We start from the raw sequence: 22,823 nt of genomic DNA, 5'->3' as shown, positions 1-22,823 counted from the left end.
TTAAAAATTAATCATTCCTTTAAATAGAAAAACCTCACAAATGCAGAAAAAAGAAATATTATGCACATCCTTTAAGGGGTTTTCAGTAAGCACCATACAGACCAGAAAAAATAAAGTATTTGATTTTTGTTCTTTCCTTATTTTAATACAAATGGAGGATCAAGACTTAAAATGAAACATCCAGTAGTTGAAGGTCAGAGCAGGATCACTGAGGAAATGATACAACCAAGATGATTTAAGGAGCCCAAGATGAGCTGGTCTTCGGATCATAGAATATAAAGTGGGGAAAAGTATCAACTAATTGTCCTTCAGAAAGCTGCCTCTGGACACAGCCCACCTCATTCTACCAGGCTTTCCATTACTGGTCCTGCTTAGCTGGGATACCTAATACCTAGTTCCCAAATCATATTTATACTAGGAAGGGGCCAATTTTTAATCAGACAAATCTAATTGGCTTCTATCTGTAATATCATAGGAAGGGAAACACTAGGTTAGGGGAAACCTTACTGAATCAGGAAGGAAGTATTGGCATCGGGTTTGGAAGGTTACAGAAAAGGCAAAGAGAGGGGCACACCCAAGTGTTTAGAGTAGAGACAGCTTTCCCCAAATGAGCCTTATAGGTCACAGAGACCTATGTGCTCTCTCCCAGTCCTCAGAATATTTCCTGACTTGCCGAAAAGTTTGAGTGCTTCATGAGCACATAGAATGTAATAAAGTGGCATAAGCTTCGTTAAAATGAGTGTTTTGTTAGCTGTTCTTTGAAGAATTGGGAAATGGCCACACTACACACTAAGGGCCATTTTTGTATTTTTTTATGTTTCTTAGGTTACCTCAATCCCTTCTTCTAATTTGGTATTTCTTCTTACCATTGCTCTAACCAATTGGTGCTATAGACTATGGACACATCTAATTCCGAAATGACTCTCACATTATTTCCTGCCTAATTATATCATTAATTTTATTGTGATTTTATTTTGTTCTCATGACATCTACCTCCTTCAGCTGCTCTTGTTGAAAGAGGTTTTTTTTTTATTTTTTGCAGGGGGGAAGGCAGGGCAGTTGGGGTTAAGTGACTTGCCCAAGGTCACACAGCTAGTAAGTGTGTCAAGTGTCTGAGCCCGAATTTGAACTCTGGTCCTCCTGACTCCAGGGCCAGTGCTATACTCGCTACACCACCTAGCTGCCCCTGAAAGAAGTATTAATGGAGTAGTTAAAAAAAAGTTTTAAGTTGCCTAGTGACCAAACTTCTGCTGATGGGCCTCTTTGTAACTAGTTAGCTAGGTATCTTCATAGACAATAGAAACAGTGTGCTCCGGGGATAATCTTCAGAGCTTTTCTAGCTTGACAATATCTACTGGGGATTGTGCCCCACTAGCATCAATTCAAAACAGCCTCTCCTGAACAGTGAGGGACTGGATAAGGACTTTAATGGAGGAATTCAATCTTAGGCTGCATTAATGGAAGGATGGTGTTCACATTGACTATTATTAATATTCTCCTTTGCTCTACTTGGGTCAGGCCACGTTTGGAATATTGTTTAGGATCACAGAGTCTCGGAGTTGGAAGGGAAACTAAAGGTCATTTATTCTAACTGGTGCCAAACAGGAATCTCCTATCTAATACTGCCCCTCGCCCCCAGTGATCATATAGTATCTGCTTTAAGACCTCTAGTGATGGAGAATTTTTCGTGTCCCTTCTATTTTTTAGGAGGGATGTGGGCAAGTTGGAAAACATACAGATGAGATCATTCAAGATGCTATGAAAACTAGACACTATGCCTTACAGAGTTTAACTTGGAGAAAAGAAAAATTGAAGGGATAAGGGGAGGCAGGCTGACAGCATTCAAGAGCTATCATGTGGCAAAGAAGTTATACTTCTCCTTAGTGTCGAAGGGCAGAACTAGTAGTAACAGGGAGAAGTTACAGAGTCAGATTTTTGCTTTAAAAAAGGGAACATTTACTATAAAGTTGTACCAAAATAGAGTAGGCTGCCTTAGGAAGCAGTACATTCCCTATCCTTGGAAGTCATCAAGAATTAACTGGATGACTGTTTGTCAGGGATGTTTGATTTGATATGCATTGGTCTTTGAGAATCCATTCCAACTCTGAGATTTTGGAAATTCTGCATCTTTCCTTAGTAGGGTAGCTAAGGAAGAGGAAATAGTTGTCATTTCTGGCACAGAAAGAAATGTAATATGTGTAATTGAAAAACAGTTGCTTTGTCTGTTTATAAACCATCATTCTCTAAGAAATTTAAAACATTCACACATAAAATGAACCCATGCAATCATTTACTTACGCTCTGACCACAAGAGAAATTGTGGAAGCCAATCCTAGAAGTGGAAGTTTATCATTAGACATTTTTTTCTCTTAAAGCCCTGTCATAACTACAAGGTTCCTGGTGATAGAAGGCTATTAAAGGATATGCTTGCTCATGTATCTTTGGTAACATGAACCAATCCAGTCCCAAATTTTGCATGGTCACACAGGACTTAGACATTTCTGCCCACAAACTGACAATTATATATGTGTATATGTAATTTGGCGTATGTAAAACATGCATATATTAAAAATGTGTCATGTATATGATATGTATATACACATGTACACATGTCTATGTACATATATATTATTTTTTGAAGGTCCCAGAAAGACTTGAAAGTATTCATTAGAATTAACCTGGTATCTTGATGTTCTATACTGAGAGTAATATCGAACTGTTTGGGTCATTTTTTTTAGACTTAGACCTAATATCCCGTATTTCTTCTTTGACCTACTTGTAAGTGTAATAATTTCTAAATTTTCATGTTGGGGGGCGGGGAGATAGAAGTCTTAGCTGTCATATTTCCTTTATCCTACTCAGATTATAAATTCCTCATGAGTTAAGACCAGTTTTTCTCTATTTGCCTGTCTTTCTCTATTTCTTTCTTCACTTTCCCACCCTAGTACTCACAGTAGCTGCTCAATTTATGTTCTTAATGAAGAGAACCAAACTGATATCTTAAATAAGACAGAAGAGGTGTGGACATGGGATAGTATAGGAATAGATAGTATTTTCAAAGGTCTTTGATGTTTGGCTTTGGAATCATGTGGACCCACTCAGTTGGGCAAACAGATCAGTGGGTTGGTTTTGTTATTACTGTGCAGCAGTTAACAAAACTGTAAAATATAAATATATAAAAAGAAATATAAATAGTTCATTTAGTACCAGAACCATATTCTAAGGATAAAACATATTGACAAATAAGTGATAGTTTCTACAAATCTACTCTGACATATTCCTAAGGATCTCCCATGCTCAATGTAAATTATTTATATTTATTGACTAGTAACTACATCTGACATTTTATCTGTCAACATCCTTTATTCTTAAATTATGTTCTGATACTAAATGAATATATAAAAGTAATAGATCTGTTTAGTTTTTCTGCTCTTTCACATTTAGAAATCATTTGTATCCTAGAATATGGTTTATTTTTGTAAGTAAACCATGTGATACTGAGAAATATGCATATCTTTAGTTGCTTCACCAAATAAAGACTCAAGATTGGCTTTAGTACCTTTTTAAGAAAAATTAGTCTAGAGGAGATTCTGGGAAGATGGCGGGGTAGGTCAGAAGATTCCAAGCTCTCAAGATTTTTCCCCACAAGAGTTAAAACAGTACCTTAGAGTGAACAAAGTGTGGTTGGAGACAAAGAAGAATAGGGACACAACTGAAGTCTTCCTGGGACAGTTTGAAAAGATAAGAAGAAAAATCCCAGGAAGTGGTTTGGTCCCTCGAGGAATAAACACCTCCAGACTAGGTTCTCTTTTAACAACAAGCAGCAAGCCCCTTAAACAACAAGTGGCATGTTCTGGGGTTAGTTGGTTTGAGAAGCTGCCTGGGCCCAGCCACAGAAACTTTTTACCCCAGGATATTGAGGGGAGTTGGGCGTTTTAGCCAAGGAAGATCAACTGACGAGAAACGCCAGACCCAGCTATGCTGCGAAGAATGGTGGGGGCAAGAAGGAACCACCACAGTTACGGTGGGTGCAGAAGCAGTGGGGCAGAAAGCCCCTGGCTGTGGGCACTTACAGGAGGTTAGAGGTTTGACTTTGGTTCCAGGCTAGAGGGGAGAACTGAAGATCTGGGGCAAGAAGCACCATTTCCCATGCCCCAAGGTCTAGAGGTGATTACAAAAATCAAGCTATTACCACAAAAAATGCACAGGAGAAAGAATCCAACCATAGAAACCTATTATGGGAACAGAGATGACTGGGGTTCATCTTCAGAGGAGGAAGAAACCCCCAAATAGTAATGTCAAATGGTCACCTGCCCAGAAAGAATTTATAGAAGATCTTTAAAAAGACTTTAAAAATCAAATGACAGAGATGGAGGAAAAACTTAAAAAATAAAAAAGAATAATCCAAGAAAAACAAGAAGGTTATAAAAGGAAAGTTAACTAATTAGAAAAGGAGTTCCAGAATCATAAGGAGGAAAATGACACCTTGAAAATTAGGATTAGGCAAAGTGATCAAGAAATATTTAAACAAAATATGAATAATGAAAAAATAGAGGAGAAAGTAAAACATAAGAAAAACAACAGATTTGGAGAATAAAGCAAGAAGAGAAAACATAAAAATAATTGGACTAACTGAAAGTTATGATCAAAAAAAAGAATCTTGATATAACAATACAAGAAATAATTAAAGAAAATTGTCCTGAAGCATTAGAACAAGGTGGGGAAGTAAAAATAGAAAAAATCCGTCAATCACTACTTGAAAGAGATCCTATGAAGAAAACTCGTAGGAATATCATAATCAAATTCTGAAACCCTCAGTGCAAGGATGAAATATTAAAGCATCAAGATTAAAACAATTAAAATATGAGGGTGCCACAATTGAATTTCACAAGACCTAGCAGTAGAGACAGTAAAGGACCGCAGGTCTTGAAACACAGTATATTGAAAAACTAAAGACCTGGGGCTCCGGCCAAAAATATCATACCCTGCAAAACTAAGTATCATTTTGAATGAAAATAGTAGACATTTGATAAACTTTCAGACTTCCAAGAATTTGTAAAAAAATTCTCAACTTAATAGAAGATTTAACATACAAGAATCAAGAGAAACATAAGGTATATACCAAAAACTAATTATAAGGGATTCATGAGGACAGACTTTTACCTTTTATATAATATAAAATGTATGTCTAAGATTTTTATTAATAACTGGTGAGCTCATAAGAAAGATTGGGGTAAACCTTGATTATGAAATGAATTTTAAAAAGCAAAACCATTTAGGAACAGCTAAAAAGAGCAACGATTTTATACAAATGAGGTACAAGAGGAAGAAAGGATACAGAGGAATTAGATGGGGGAGGAGGGCTGGTAGTTCTGTTAACCTACTTTCATTGGGAATGGGTTTAAGAGGGAACAAAAAATATATATTTAGAAGAGTATGAAAGTCTTCTAAATTTAGAAGAAATAAAATGATGGGGGCATAAAGAGGGGGGAGAGGACAAGGGAGGAGGAATCTTTAGAGGAGAGAATGAGGGAATAGGTAAAAGGGTATGTAAAAGGGTGTTTAGATTAATGGGAATGGGAGGATAGGGGAGGGATCCTTGGAGGGGGAAGGCAAGTGATAGGACAGCAAGGTAGTTGGTAGAGGGGCAGAGTAGGCAAGTAATAGGATGGCAAGGTAGTGGGTAGAAGTAAAATAGAGGAGGCAGGAGGGATAGGAAATGAGATATGTACAAACATAAAAACAAAGATCAGGAGTAGAGTATGTTTGGGAAAGTATATGTCTATATACACATGTATATATGTATAAGTGTATGTACATATCTGTATGTGTACATATATATCAAGAAATATTTCTAAACTATATTGTAGCTTTCTGGGGGGGTGGGGGAGGGGGAAAAGAACACAGTTAAAAAGTGCACAGCAGAGAACAAAAGAAAACACAAGGAAGCAAAGAAAAGAGGGACAATTCTCAACACAAGGTGTATTATTTATCATACAGGCTTCCTTGAAATGAAAATTTATTGTTACGTATTTTGAATTCTCTCTTATGTTCTGCTATGCACATGACATGCTTTTTTTTCTTTCTTTGTATTTGAGTTCAGTATTTAAGTTTATGCTGTGTTTTTGTTTCTTTTCTCTATTCTGTATTTGTGTTCTGGTAAAATAAACAAACAAACAAACAAACAAAAAAGAAAAACTAGTCTAACTTGCATGGGGGTAGAGATTAAGATATTGCTCTCACCACACCTGGTGTATAGCTTATCTGAGTCTGTCTGGGTCTTACTTTATTTCTATCACATTTCTCTGTTCTCTAAAATAAGTATTCCAAAGACAATTAGAAAAGACTTAACAATTGTAAAGGATGTAGTTGTCTGTTAGCACTTGACACAGCCATCATTGCTAAAACTTCTGGTGATGTCTGTGTTGAAGACATTGGGCAACTTACGTCATGGCCCTACACAAAAGTCTCTCTCCCTCCCTCTCTCTCTCTCCCCTTCCTTAGTCAGGGCAATGTCAACCAACCTACAGTAAACACCAGTGCAAAGGTTATGGCTCTTCCTAGTTTTTTTTTATCTCTTGCCTGCAGCCATCCTCAGAAATGCAAGGAAGATGGATGCTGTCCTCAGCATTACTACCAGCAGCTATTGCTTGCTGCTTCCACACCTCCTGCTTTCCTGGCTTCCTTTAATGTGGTAAAAGATAAGATGGCAGTTTAGAGTAATTCTTTGGTGAAGGGCTATGATCACACTTCCTTTCACATAATTCCTAGAGATATTTCTTAAATCATTAAGTTTCTATAGAATAATTGGAAAACTATATTCTATATATTAAGGCTCTGAGACTGGTAGAATACATTGTATAAAATTACAGTATTATTAGCTGTAGTGTTGGAGAGTGCTTTGTAAGTGAAAGGACTAGAGTGTATCATATTTTTAATGCTTGCAGACTTAAGTGTGAAAATTTTTAAAAGTATAGTTTAATTTAATTCACTTAATGATGATATTTCTTGGCATTCATAGTGTCCTGGGGTTTTTTTCTTTTTAGTAATAGCTTTGGCTAAGTAACCTCAAATCATTCCAATTCTTATGCATCATCTGAGAAATAGGTTTGGACTTCTGGAATTTCAGAAGGGATTCTGCTAGTGTTTATAATGATAAAGGGAAAATGCCATTTAAAATTATGCATATTGGAAGTTCATATCCATTCCACAAGTGAGACAAATACATCAGTGTGCTGGTTTAACAACCACTTCTCTGTGGGGGTAATGTATATTCAAATATACACAACACAAGTTTAATCTGCATTATTAACATTTTCTCCATCACTTTCTTAAACATAGACAAACAGCAAAACAATAAACCAAGACCTGATTGGTAGTATTTGCCAAATTCCAATGTGTAAATTCTCCCACTGAAAATTTAACAATTGGTAGGCAAGCCAGTTTGCACTGACTCCAGCATACCCCTAGACAGATATTACTGTACTTTAATTTGTAGTTTTTAAGCTTTTCTTGAACTCTACTAAAGAAGAAATGAGCTACGTCTTAGCTTAAATTTGGATAGAGTAGTTCTAAAACTAGTTATATGGGGAGGAGTTATTTGCGTATTTTCTATGCTGAGCACTCAGGCCCAACAACACTTAGATTTTTTTTTTTTTTGCCCAATTCCACTCTTACTTCTAGCTAATTAAGACATGATTTCTCCAGATGAAATTATTTTTATCACAAAGTTCACATCATCTCTTTAGAAATCAGTGAGGATTCATAGAAAGTTTAGAAATGTAGCATTGACTACAAAATTGTCTACAAAAATGTTAATACATTTTGGAAATATTCTTAATTTAAATATATTCAGTCTGACAGCCTATTTTCATTATTTTGTCAGGACAGGAAGTAACTGACAACAGTTCAGAGTATTATTAACAAATCTAACCTTCACCAAATACCCTTCAGAGTTTGAATGGACAATTGAACTATGTGTTTCTAATTGTCCACAGACGTCCTGTAAGTCAGAAGGAAAGACTTGTTTCCCTTGCGTAAATTGCTGGGGTTTTTTAAGTTAATAAATTTCTGAGAATAATTGCTGAAACTAAATTCTTTCTTGTTTGTAAATTATATATTTCTATCTGGACAGTTTTTGGTAAGTTAAAGCAATTTATTCATTTGGAATCTATACTTCTTGAAAAATATTTTGTGGTATGATTAAGAATATGTACCCTACTCACCATTTTCTGCTAAAATATTTACTAAGTGCAAAGTAAATGCCAGTTGTACTCTGAAGTAGGGTAAAAGTACATTTCTCTAGAGATCTTATTCCTTGCAGTGTGCTGTCTAAAAAGTTCAACTATCTTATTCTCACATTTTTAAAAGGTCAGAAGAATATTGCATTGTTGACTGCTGAAAATTTTAATTTTTATGTTTTTTAAAACAAGCCTTTTCCATTAATTATAAAAGATTATTTATAGATAGGACCTGACTTTAAAATAGTGTATTTATGAAGTGCCTGCTGTGTCCCAGGTATTGTATTAATGGTAAGGATAGAAAGAAATTCAAGTCTTATAAATAATAATTCAGCCAACCTCCCACCCTCACTCCACCCCAGTAATTGTCTAGTAAGTAATTAATATATTGTGCTAATTTCATTTTTAATAAAAAATAACTAATACCTTTGGGATGAGGGTATATACTCATGAACATATACATACACACATAGATAGACATATACATACAAATGTCCCTCATTCCAAAGATGTGGGGATTACCTATAAAACCATTCTTTTTCTCATTAGATAGATAGATGTATAAACATACACACCTATTTGAAAGACTAACACAAGTTGGGCAAGGCTTCCATATACCTTGCTTCTTTAGAAAGCTGTGTACAAAAAAGGCAATTATATTAAAATGATCTATATATTGGACATTTTACATAATAGTAATTTGTTATATAATTTGTAAAGGTGATTCTTTAATTCCTACTTTTCAAATGAAAAATCAGATTCAGAAAATCAATTTATTCCCTGAATCAAAGTAAAAGATTTAGATAAATGATAATGCTATGCCAGTAATTTCTAGTAAAATTACATATAATCTTACCTAAGATTATATTAGGTCACCCTGTGGCCATAGTGTTACTCAACTCTAGATTCACACAGATTACTGGATTCACTTTGGGGTATATTGGATGGCAAATGTACCTCATTTGACTATAAACACCTCCTGCCAACTCAGCTAGGAATTTATTCATTTAGTATCAAGCTAGCAGTAGAAGAAGAAAATATACATTTTAAAAATAAATCATTTAATTTAGACTAAAACAGTTAAGGAAAACAAAAAAAAAATCTCAGAAAACATACTTCAGGGGTTAGGTCTCATCCTTCAGTAATATGTGGAGAAAGACCTTTCTTCTGGAATTCACACTTGAGGGAGAGACCGTGGCAAATGGCTCTTGCATGTTGGCACTTAAGGTTGAAAAGATCCACTCTTTCAATGCCTAAATCTCTGGAGTGTCTGTCACCATTGCAACAGTAAATCTCTTTCTTTCCCTCATACTGTGGTTTTTCCTCCCCTTTTCCCACCCCACTTCCATTGGCTATGTCCTGAGTTCACTCATCTCCAAGTCCTTTTCTTCCATCCTTCCTTAATTTCAAGTCTGTAGCAAAGACTATGTCTGTGTATTGGTTGAGGATGGAGAGATGTTAATAATTCTTTTGTACGAAAGCTAGTAGTGTTTCCAGTGTTTCCTCCATTTGCTTACCTTTCCCCCCACCTACAGGTTCAAGAGGTCCTATCCTGTTCTTCACCCAGAGCCCAGCCCCCTAGCTCTGAGAAAGTCCCAGAAATTAGAAGACTTGAATTTTATATTTGTCTCTGCCATGTGGATAAACCGTTTATTCTTTGAAAAATTAGGGAGTTAGACTAGATGATCTTTAAGGACCTTGCAAGCTATATATTATAGATTGGGATTGCCATTTTGAGACCAGTGGTGGTTTTCCTCCAAAATGTAGGTTAATTTTCGATCATTAGTATACAAATTGATTTTTATAACCATGTACCATGTGTTACTTTTCATTTTCATGTCTTCCAAACTTAGAAAAGAGGAAGACAGTGAGAAATACGCAATAGAGACTATTTGTCTAATCATCGTTAAATAGTATTTGTTAAATATATCTATGCTCATTAATTATAATACTCCAGATATTATTTCTGTCAAGAATTAAACAGATAAGATTGCTTGAAATAGGCTTTTGCTCTTGATACAAAATGGGTTTTAGATACTGAATTTTAGTGCCTTTGAGGTGAGAGGGTTGTTTTTTTTTCAGGGGTAGGGTGAGGTGGGGTGGGGTGAGCATATTCATAAGTAAAATGATGAGTTCCAGAGTTTCCAAGTTGTAGCTTGCTGGGACTTTACCCCAAATATGAAACAGGTCCTCAGATACCAAGGGGAATATCTGATGGAATTGGAGGTATAAAAGCAAACATGTTAGGGCCCCAAATAAGAACAAAGTCAAAACTGGATGTTGTATCAAGATTTCAAAAGTTGGGCATTTCAGAACTACAAATTGCCCAAAGTAATATTTGCTATTTGAAGCAATACTCAGTCATAGATAATGATTGGTTGCTTTTTTGAAGCAAGAAAGAGACAGTATCCTTCCTACAGCACCTTAGCTTTGGAAACAAATCACATTGGTGAAGATGTATGAACAGAGTATCCTAGCTCACTCATTGTTGTACAACATACTGATTGGTGACCATACAATGAGATCACAACCTTAAAATAAGCATGTATGATGTGTATAAATTATTTGTAGGAAATGAATAGTGATTAAATTATTCACTGTAGTCCTCCTTACTCAGAGAAAGACTCCTGATGGACAGAGTTTGAAAAGAAAGATAGAGGGGAAGGAGAGGAAGGATAGAAGCCCTCATTCTCTGCTGCCTGAAAACATGATCAAGTCTCCCATACTCTTTAAAAACCTTCACTGTCTTTGCAAGCTGTCATCCTATGACTCTCCTCTCAGCCATACTGCTTGAAGAAGCTGTCTATATTTGATGCTTTCACTTCTCTCTTTTGAACTTTCTGGTCTGGCTTCCTACTTAATCACTCAACTGAAACTGCTTTCTCCAAAGTTGCCAATGAACTCTTCATTGCTGAATTTAATACATTTTCTCAATTCTTGTCCTTATAAACCTCTCTGTAGCATTTGGCACCGAAAATCAATCACCTTCTCTTTCCAGGAAACACCTCCTTTGAGAATTTCACTCTTAATTCTTTTCTTTCCTGTCTAGCCACTTCATCTTAGTCTTCATTACTGGCTCATCATTTATTTTATGGCTCCTAACTTTGGGTATACTCCAAAACTTTGTCCTGGTCCTGCTTCACTTGTTTCTCTAAACCAAAGGCTCCTAACCTAGGGGCCAGTGAACTTATCTTTAAAAAATATTTTGATAGCTATATTTTAATCTAATTGGTCTCTTTTGTAATCCTATGTGTTGTTTAAGAAGGGACCCATAGGCTTCATAAGACTACAAGCGGAATCCATTGCCCAAAAAAGTTAAGAATCCCTATTCTGCACTCTTTCATTGGTTGCTTCAGCAACTCCTGTGAGTTTAATTATCACCTCAGTGCAGATGAACTCCGATCTATATATCTAACCCTAGGCTCCCTCCAAAGTTCTAGTCCCCCATCCCTAACTGCCTCTTGGACATTTCAAACTGGATATCCCATAGGCATATGTAACTTATCGTGTTCAAAATAGATTTCATTGGTTCCCAGGTTTGCTAACCCAGGATGGTCCTCAACTCTTCACTCTAACTCACCCCTCTTTTCCCAGCCAGTTAGCAAATCTCACCATTCCTACCACCACCCTTTCTTCCCACCCATTCCCTTCTTTCTGCCCACATGGCTACCACACCAGTCAAGGATCTCACTACCTCTCATCTTAGCTTTTACAATAGTCTCCTAATTGACCTCTTGGTTCAAGTCTCCCCCTCTCCAGTGTACTTTTCATTCAGTCACCAAAACGATTTCTTAAAGTTCAGGTCTTTGTTACCCATACCACCTTCCCACCTAGTACTCCCCAGTGGCTCCCTAATATCAAATATAAATTCCTTGGTTTGTCATTTAAAGTCCTTAGAATATGGCCACATATTAGCTTTATAGCTTTATTAACCATTACTTTCCTCCATGAACTCTACAGGGCAGCTCAAATGAAGTTCTTGCTGTTCTACACATATGACACTCCATCCATCATCGCCTTTTGCACTGGCTCTTCCCCATGCCTTGAATACATTCCCTCATTGATACCTCTTAGAATGCCTGGTTTTCTTTGGATTCAGCTCAAGCTCATCTTCTGCCCCAAGATCTTTCCTGGTTAAGATTACCTTGTATTTTGTATGTATCTGTGTGTTTGCCTGTCTCCCCCATTAGAATATAGTTTCCTTGAGAGCAGGGAGTATTTTTCTTTATATCCCCAGTACTTTGCACAGTGCCTGACACATAGTAGGTACTTAGTAAGTGCTTATCAATTGACTCTTTGTTTAATCGAAGGCAATATGAACATTTTACCTCTATCTTAATGTCAAATTCCTTCAAGGAAATCCATCTTGGACTGCTTAATCCTTTGGAAAAATAACACATGAATTTCCTGTTGCTTTTGCCACAGGATGTCAGCTGCAATGAGATCACAGCTCTGCCACAGCAGATAGGACAACTGAAATCCCTAAGAGAACTGAACATCAGAAGAAATTACCTTAAAGTTTTACCACCAGGTAAGAAAGTCAGTTAAGCTCAACAAACAGAAAAAGGAACAAAATGGAAAATTCTTAGCTTTTCATGTGTTTAATTTTCCAAGTTGATTACTTAGGATTTTTCTTTTTAATTTTAAATTAGATGGACATTTGATTTGAATATCTAATGACGAGAAGGTTGGGTTTAAGTTCTGGGTTCAAGGTGTAAGCATAATCTAAAAAGCAACAACTAAACTGAATTATAAGACTTGGGAAAAACATTTGACACTGTTGTATAGAGGTTAGGTATTTTGTCATCTTGGAGTTTGCAACCTTCAAATTTCAATCTAGTCCCCTGAATGTATGTCTGAGTCATGAGAACCCACTGGTTTCAGGGATATGCTCCTTAGGAAAGTTGTGATCAATTCTGGGGGAAGTGAGAATAAAGGCTTCTGGATTTATACTGGAAGTACTTGTGTCTTTTTTACCATTGGTTGTAATGATAGCTGCCTCTGACAATGTTGCTTCTGGAGCCTTAGGGCTGCTACTGGTGCACATTCATTATGGGAGGCATGTAAGTATAATAAAAATAAAGTTTCCTTATCTGAGGATATAATACTGTTGGATGAGATGCCTTCCGAGACTCATTCTAGGTCTTGATCTTTGACCTTATAATCTAGTGAAGTCAAGGGGCCTGGATTCAAATCTAGACTGAAGTTCTCTAGGTGTGGTCAGACTGTGGAGGAGGTGGCTTGAGAGTAGGAAATGATTCAAAGTATTAACATTTTTTTCATTTAAGTCTTAACTCTAAAAAAAATATAGAGTTATTTTGTCATTCCTAAGTCTCTTTAATGATTTTTCTTCCCCAGAAAGGTATTTTATGGGTAGCTATATTTTTGTTACTGTATTTTCTCCACAAAGATTTTTGTCCACTTAAAGCTGAAATGTTTCAATTTACAGTGAAACCTTTTTTGCTTAATTTCCTGAATATCAAGTTTCCAAAGAAATCTTGTTAACAAAAGAGCATTGATAATTCTCTTGGGCAGTAAATATTTACTATATTTGCTTAGACATTTTTAGTAGTACCCATCCCCTTATATTTTGACAGGAAAAATGTCATCAATTTGCTTCACCCCTCATGGTGTTTTGTGGGCTTATTTTGATTTTTGTTTTTAAACATATTTGTTCTGAGAATATACTTTGTCCTTTCTAGGACTTGCCACACTCTGGGGTGGAGTGAAGTAGGAAGTCATTCTCTCTTTTGCATGATTTTTCTCTATTCCTTTCTCATGTTTCCTGAATAGAGGGGGGTCTACAACTCTCATCCCTTTTTCTCCCTTTCTATGCCCTTCCATCCAGTAGGGAGACTAAAGTATTGAGCCGGATTGTTTCTTTATTTCTCTTAAGCACATGTGCTTAAGACCCATGTCTGAAGCTTGAAAGAAAATCCTAAAGGATTCCTCATGCCCTGAAAATTCAGCTGTCTTTTCTCCCTACCTGCTTCTTCTGTCTCTCACAAATACACACAGCTTTGCTTAAAACATTCTTTATTCTAAACAAGAAATTGCAGGTCTCGATTCCTTTGTAAACTTAGGGGTCACCAGGCTGGGCTCAAGGTCGTATGTGGCAGATTTATAGACCCAAGCTCATATGAAACATAGATGGCTCATGATTATGCCACTATTTGGAGAAAAATCTGTTAATGATGGACAGGGGATTGGGATTCCAGCTCTGTACCAGGGAAGGCAACTCCCCAGAGTTGTCCTGCTATAACAAAGGGACACAAAGAAATGTGTAGGACAGGGTCAACAGCAACTGTTTATAAGAAATAAATTACATCAGTCACATGCAGTTTTTAACAGAATAAAAGGACATAGTTAGAAATGGGTGCTCGTTACATTCAAATGAATTAAGCCAGGGGAAAAGAATAAGGATAGTTGCCAGTTCCTCTTTATGTCTTTTCTTTCTCAGCCACCTGAGAGAGTGCCCAAGATTAAAAAATAAATAAAATGAATCTTTCTAATTGCTATTCTAGCTTTCTCCTCTCCAGTCTCCCTGGAGGCTTAGGTTAAAGAGGGGAGCTTCTGAGTGCTCATTGGTCCCATATAGCTGGGGGAAGCCCCACCACTTCCATCCTCTCTGTACTCTTTCCTTTTTCACAGTCCCAGGACAGCTCAAACGATGAGATATTTCCTTGCCCTTAGAAATGAGCAAAAAAGACTCCAAATCCCAAAAGTCCATGCAGACCCAAGCCATTCTTACCCTGCTAGTCGAGGTATTACTCTTCTTAATTTTGTGGATGATTTCTGTGTAATTTTGTATTATTAAGTTCTTAAGTAAAAGAGAGGGTACTGAGCATTAATGAAGGTTCCTGAGAGTAACAGCAGACCATGACTCACAATGACCATCACCATTCTTCCTCACACAACATTTTTCTCAACCCTGTTTTGTAGTGAAATTATCAGGGAGAAAAATTAGGAGAGCATTTAATGCTGTTGACCATACTCTTTCTTCAATCTCTTTCCTAACTTGATTTTTGTTACACTAAGTTCTTCTGATTCTCCTCCTACCTGCCTGATCATTTCCCTGTTTCTTTTCCTCATTTCATACTTTACTGTGTGTATGATTGACAAAGCAGAGTCCTTTGTCCTCCTGTCTTCCATTTATGCATGTTTCTTCAGAAAAATCATCTATTTTATGGCCACATCCTTTATGCTGATCATTCTCAAATCTTTATCTCCAATCTAGTATAATCATCCATTTCCAACTTCTGATTTCCAATATTTCCATTTGAAATGTCTAATGTTTCCATTTAATTGTTATTTCTTCATTTCAAACTCAGCAGATATTCACAAGTGCGCTTCATCCTGCCCCACTAAAACCAGTTTTCCACCCCGAGCCCCCTCTTCTTGTAAGTGGCACTGTCATCACTCTAGTCACTCAGTTCTGAAACTATTGTCAAATTCATCTCTCTCCTTCATCCACCTTCTTTCTTCTGTCCCCTGTGTGCCCACTTTTAGCACCCTGGTACAGATTTGATTTTCACATCATAGACCTAGATTTGAAAGGGACCTTAGTGACCATCCAGTCACACGTCTTCATTTTATACACGTGGAAACTGAGAACTAGGGAAAGTCGGGTTATTTATCAGAGGCCACACAGGTAGCAAGTGACATAGGAAGGATTTGAACTCAAGTCCTTTGTCTTCAAATTCAGTGCTCTTTCCACCATAACACACTGCTACCCATCTAAAAGTTTATTGTTGTTGTTGTTGAGTCACTTCTGGCTCTTCATGACTCCATTTGGGGTTTTCTTGGCAAAGATACGAGTGGTTTGCCATTTCTCCCTCCACTTCATTTTACAGTTGAGGAAACTGAGGCAATTAGGGTTAAGTGACTTGTTCAGGGTCACAGAGTTAGTGTCTGAGGCCGGATTTGAACTCAGGAGGAATAGCCCTCCTGACTCTGGGCCCATGACTGAACAAATAACTGTGTATGAATATAGTGGAATATTATTGGCCCTAATCTCCTGCTTACCCTGATGGGAGGAATTAAAATCCCCATTTGAGAACATTGCAAGAAGACGCTAGAGATATCTCATCTTCCCTGTGAGCCGCATCAAGACAGCCACGGTACAGAAGAAATATCTTTAAGATTTGTGGATAGAGGAAGAGTCCATTCCCAAGCGAGGGATAGAGAGGATCACAGAAGATAAAATGGATGATTTGGGCTACATAAAATTTAAAAGATTTTGCACAAACAAAACCAATTCAATTAAAATTAGAAAGGAAACGCATTACTGAGAAAAAAATCTTTGCAAGAGTTTTCTCTGATAAAAGTCTCACTTCAAGCTGATTAAATTTATAAGGTTGATGGAGATGCAGAAGACTACATTTTCAGACAGGAATTTGGTTTGTTTGATTTTGTCTGCATGTTATCAGGGCTTTATTTTTCTTTCTTTTCTTTTTCAATTAGTGGGTGGTGGTAGTGGTGGTGGATGGGGGAATCTAGGTAGGAACAGGGTAACAAAAAAAAAGGAAGAAAAAAAAGAGGTCATTAAAACATTTTTAAAAGAATAAGACAGAACAGAAGAAATGCCATAATGAATTAGGGACAATTATCAATCAAGGACAGCTTTGAAAATTATATGTGAAATTTGTTTTCTCTTTAAAAAAAACAAACTATACATTATAGAGATCTGCAGTTTCTTTTATAATCCACTTTTTGTAGTCTGTTATGTATATGGAAGGGCCCATTTTATTTGCTATTTAAATAAGTTCAAAAAAAATTGAAAATAAAATAAAAACCTTCTACATGGCCTGTCTAATTCTAGTCTTTCCCCCCTCATATTCATATTGCATCCATCCCTTCCTTGAATTCCTTCTACATTCATTCTGGTACTCTAATCTTTCTTGAAATCGATTTTCACCTCATTACTATTCTTTTGTTGAGAAACCTTAAATGACTCCCTAGTTCTTAGCACATCAAGTCCAGATTTCTCTGCCTGACTTTAAGGGCCTCTATCAGCTACCCCCATGCTTTATATCTAACAGTTTATTCTACTAACTAATTTAACACACATCTTTTGCTCTGGTCAGGGTAGTGTTTTCATTATCCTTAACTCCTCAGCTCAGTTGCCTCTCTTCTCTAATTGAAGGGCTAGAGGGCAGAGCAAAAAGACCTCCTTCCAGTGGCTCAGAGCTTCCAATTGACTCTTCATTTCCTACTGGTTGTAACTCCATGAAACATCATGGGGGCAAGGGGACACCTTGGGACAGCTTCCTTTTGTGTATTATTTTCCACTATTAGATTGTAAGCTCCTTGAGGACAGGGACTCTTTCTTATTTGTATCCTGAGTACCTGACACATAGTAGGTGCTTAATAAATATTTGTTAACTATTGATTATTAGGAAGCCTTCCCTGACTTGACCATTCCTGCCCTAACTGATCTCTGTCTTCCTTGAGTTCCTATATTTTTTTTAACCACACTGCTGCACTTAATTACATATCATGTTGTTTGCTACTATGTTGTGTGTTGGTCTTGTCACCCCCAAATAGCTGAAAGCTTCTTAACTGTATAAATGTGGGTTGGTTTTTAGAGTTTTGATAATAAACTCCTTAATTTTGGTATTTTCTTACTAATTTAATACAAAAATATCTTCTCTGAATTATCTCTCTAATTTCATCAGTTCTCAAGGCAAAAGCTATACATGTCAGATATACATCTCATTTGCACTTCTTTTCATGTGATAGTAACGATTCGATTTAGCTACATGGATGAGTGTTGTGACATATAGTTACTTCCCAGACTTCATCTGCCATAGCTCTTAGATGCCTGACATTGTTTGGCCCTCTTTTTCTTATAGGAAAGAGATTTGATTTTGTTCCTAGCAGCTGTCACTGTTGGTAGTCCAGTTGGCTTGAATATTTGAAATTGCTGAGTGTTTACTATACCACTGCCCTGGGTGGAAATTATAAGTTAAATATAAGGTTATGTTTGTCTCTGTAATTATGGAAGGATTTCCCACAAGTAGAAAGGGAAAAACTCACTAAGTTAAAATTCCATGGAGTTGAAGGGGAAAGGAGCTTTAAAATTCTGAATTATACAGTGTGAAAAATGTAGTTTTATTATTTTTTAATGTTACATACTCTCACAAACTAATTGCCAATTATATTGCCCAGTAATGGCCCTGCCAGGCCCAGTTTAATTAATAGAGAAGATTTGTCTCTAATTAGCACATTGTTTAAATGCTACCCTGTTGCTTAAACTTTGAAATAAAAACAGTCCTCTTGAAATCTTGTTTATATAATATATTCGTTGAGCAAACCCTTTTTATTTTGTTATAGTCTGGTGCCTGTCCACCTATCACAGTTCTAAATTAGCGGACTCTAAATTAATGAGATTTCTACTTTATTCAGATAGTGTTTATATATGATGCTGGTTTTGTTTACAGCCTACTTTGAAAAGACACCTTAAACTTTTGGTTGTGTTGTATAATTATTTTCCTTCTCCAAAGACAAATATTTTTGACACTTAATAGTACAATTCTTTTGTTGTTTGTTTGTTTTTAGAACTTGTAGATCTTCCCTTGGTAAAATTTGATTTTTCCTGCAATAAAGTGCTCGTGATTCCAATTTGTTTTAGAGAGATGAAGCAGCTGCAAGTGTTATTGCTTGAGAATAATCCCCTCCAGTCTCCTCCAGCACAGGTAAGATGGTTTGTCCATACAGGAGGGGAAGGATAATAAAGGGGTAGGGGAGGGCGGGGAGGAGTTTGTGAATATAACCAATTCATTGTCAAGCTAGTTTTTCAGCTGTTTGGCAATAAGGTTATTCTCAGGCCTTTTTCTTAGTGTTCATCTTACAAAAGGATTAGCCCATTTCTTGTTTTCCATGAGCTATGCAGCAAGCTTTTAAGCAGCTCTCTGGAAATGGGTAGTTAGCTGCTTCAACATAATGGAACTTGGAGCTAGAAGGGAAGGTGGACATCATCTCATCCAAATTCTACGTAAGGAAGCCAAGAGGTGAATCAAGTCACTGAGGGTAGGAAGTTGTAACAGCCCCTGGACTTCAGTTGGGTAAAGCCCAAAGAAATATTAAGCAGTATGTGTGAACACAGGATGAGGAATGTCTGTTTACCTTCAGATAAGTAACCAAGGGAAAAATTACAATCTGATTGTTTTAAAGGGACTCTATATCTTATCAAATGTTTTCCCCAAGTCTTTAGTATTTTATTACACTGTCTTAACAGGCTTTCAGATAATCTTTGAGACTCTTTGTAGCTAAAATACCATGCTGAACTTTCTTTTTACATTTATGTGCAGTTTTCAGAGTACTACTTTTTTAAAGGTTTGCAAATCAGCATGGGAAAACATAGACATTTATTTAGTCTTGATTTTCTGTAGAAATAATTTGTGGGACAGCTTTATGGAACTTTAATAGATTTTGCAGGGGCTACAATTGGAGTCCATAAGGTTGGTGGTATTTAGAATGAAATGTATGTAGAAGTGTCCGTTTCCAGAAAATAAAATATCTGAATGTTTCTTCACGGTTTTCCAAATAAAAGCTTATTAATTTCTTAATAGATTTGTACAAAGGGCAAAGTGCACATATTCAAGTATCTGAGTATACAGGCCTGTCAGATTAAATCAACAGACTCACTTTATCTTCATACTATGGAAAGGCCAAATCTACAGCCAAATGTGGAAGAGAGGTGAGTCCAATAGACTCTATCCTTTGTTCGTTTGAAGGCTGCATTCACAGCCTCTGTAGAGAGCTGCAGAAATGTTGTTCCCAGCTTTGAGTAACATGCAGGTCATTCTCTTCACTTGGCTAGTTTACATTTATAATTTTGAAGATTCAAAGTTTTGGGGAAGTATGACATAGAAGGGTGGTAAAGTAGTGATAACATTTTAGAAGTTACTAGAGATCCATGCTAAGATCTACAACGTACATGTGTATATAATTTGTTTTTAAGATAGATTCACTACATTAAACTATACTGAGGCTAATATCAGGTCATTAGACTATAGTAGAAATCCTGAAAAGCTAACTATAAAGAACTAGCAAGCCATTTGATTTTTTTTCCTGTCAGGCCCAATTGAAATTTTAATTAGGTCCACGTCCCAGTTCCATTTAGTTCTAGCCTAATTTGTCAAGTTCCACCCATAGGACAGTATCTTAATATTTGTATCTCTTGGGGCCAAGCACATGCTTTATAAACAGTATAGGTATTGTGTGTTAAATATTTATTGAATTGAATGGTATTTTAGTTCCTGAGTAATAATTATACTGAAAGTTGATTTATTTTTGACATGTATTTTGTGGTGTGTTTTATTTCAATTCAACATTGATGACATCTATCCCAGCAAGAAAGATTCTGATTCAGGAGTTGGAAGTGATAATGGAGATAAGCGTTTATCTGCCACTGAGGTAATTCAGTTAATCTCTGGTTTGGGGGTATTATACTTTCATCCACAATACAATTTTTTTGCTCATATATTTTCCTTTACATGTATCAATGTGTTATTTCCTTGATCGTAGTGTAAACTTTTTAAGGACAGAGACTCTGACTTCTGTTTTTCTACATTCCCTTCGTAGTACCCAGTATATTGCCCTGTACATAGTGATAAAACAATGAGCAAGCATTTATGAAGTACCTACTATGTACCAGGCATTATGTTGCTTAATAACTGTTGCCATTTGACCAAAATGTATATCAAAACTTAATGGTTTAAGAAGTGCATTAGAAGTGAATTTGCGTGTATATGTATGTGTGTATGTGGGTGTGGGTGTGTGTGTGTGTACAAGAAATGCATCTTAAGTAATTGTGAATTGAGGCCAAATTTTGATTTCCTGTGATTTTCAAATTGGATTCCTTTAAAATATCATGATAAAATGTTAGGTTTTTTAATATATATATTTTTTTGAGGGGGAGAAGGCAGGGCAATTGGGGTTAAGTGACTTGCCCAAGGTCGCACAGCTAGTAAGTATGTCAGGTGTCTGAGGTCAGATTTGAGTTCAGGTCCTCCTGACTCCAAGGGCCAGTTTTCTACTCACTGCACCATCTAGCTGCCCCCAAAATGTTAGGTTTTTATAAATGAAGTGGTATTAATAATGGAGCTTCCTTTAGTGGTTGTATATAACCTTCCATTAGCACATTTATTATCTCATTTATGGTCTGTTAGCATCTGGAAAAGTTTTTACTAAAATATGATGAATATAGATATCCACTGCTCTGTCCCTTCAGGAAAAATCCTTCATAAAAATCCTTCAATTTTATTCCTTGACTTTGAACTCCCTCAATTTGGTGAGACTTTTTGGGGGATGCCAAGCCAAAAAAGATAGTGCATGATTTTTGAGGCAGTTTGTTTTGAGTCATGCAGAAAGTACGTTATTCACTGTCTTGTGAAATGATGCTTTTCTGTTTTCCCTCCATCTCCACTCCTACCGACTCACTCTCTCACTCTCACTCCCTCCCTCTCTCTCTCTCTTTCTCTCTCTCTCTCTCCTCTTCCCCTCTCCCTCCCCCCTCTTTCTCTCTCTTCCCCCTTTCCTCCTTCCCTCTTCCCCTTTTCCTTCCTCTCCTCTTTTTCTCTCTGTCTCCCCCTCCTCTCCACTTTTTTTCTCTTCTCTCTCTTTCATTTTTAAATACCTGTGACATCCAATGAAAACACCTTTTCTGAATTTCTTTAGTCTTGAATTTTAATCCATGAATTTCTCAAGAAAGGGATTTGTAAGATACCATTCTTCACTAAGTTAAGCTATAGTAAAACTTTACTAAGAATAGTTGGAAAGGTTCAGTAGGCTTTTTGCCAGGCTATATGGTGAAGTTGAATTAGGAAAATTTCTGAATTGTTTAATATTTTAAACAAATATAATTTTGTAGCTATCAAATATCCCCAAAGTTTTTTTTTAATTTCAAGTGGATCCACTTTAATTAACTATTTGCGTTATGTTTATTTTCAACCACTGCAAAAGTGCTTTTTAAAAAATTGTGCATTCTCTCTGTCCTCTTGCTTAACTTTACCAGCATCTCTTTTTTTCCAGCAATAGTGTGTGCAAAGGTAAATGTCTGTCTTCAGTATGACAAACTCGAAGTTTAGCAGTTAAAATGAATGAGGATTTAATAACAATTCACAATTACACAGCACTTTAGGTTTTACTTTGTAAAATGTCTGCCCTGTTCCCTTTTCTGTCCTTTCTTATTCTCTGATTCTACCAAACTACAGGGTTTATCTGCTAAATTTTCTATCTCACATTTCCATTTGGCATGAATTTTTCTTCTCAAATTTTTGCTGATGCTTTTTTATGTTTTCCTCAATAACAAATTGCCCTTAAACCTTGGGTTGATGATATCTAAGTCACTTTTTATAAGGTGACTGTAGATCTACTGTTTTGCTCCAGCTTTCTAATTCTTGGTGTATTTTAAGGTTGTGGTTCATTTAGGAATCATTTTTAAGTGGTACCTAGTACATTGTCATACAATGTTGGGCACTTCATAAGCACTGTTTACTGATATTACCAACCTTGTCCTTTGTTGTATATATGGACTTTGAAACCCTACATGGACAGCAGTCCAATTTTTTAAAAGGG

The 22,823-nt window shown here is 36.4% G+C and overlaps 1 protein-coding gene across 1 annotated transcript in view; it reads left to right on the top strand.

Moving 5' to 3' along the window:
* Positions 1-22,823, top strand: part of LRCH1 (leucine rich repeats and calponin homology domain containing 1) — a 251,066-nt gene that overhangs the window by 157,095 nt on the left and 71,148 nt on the right. The window contains exons 4-7 of the mRNA XM_036747909.1: positions 12,666-12,771; positions 18,801-18,937; positions 19,814-19,941; positions 20,597-20,660. Coding sequence (XP_036603804.1) covers positions 12,666-12,771; positions 18,801-18,937; positions 19,814-19,941; positions 20,597-20,660 — 435 coding nt within the window. The remainder of the gene's footprint in view (positions 1-12,665; positions 12,772-18,800; positions 18,938-19,813; positions 19,942-20,596; positions 20,661-22,823) is intronic.

This window comes from Trichosurus vulpecula, chromosome 2 (genome assembly GCF_011100635.1).
Source record: "Trichosurus vulpecula isolate mTriVul1 chromosome 2, mTriVul1.pri, whole genome shotgun sequence".
Taxonomy (NCBI): Eukaryota; Metazoa; Chordata; class Mammalia; order Diprotodontia; family Phalangeridae; genus Trichosurus; species Trichosurus vulpecula.
Note: the sequence above shows the minus strand (reverse complement) of the source record. Positions and strands in the feature narration are given on the sequence as shown.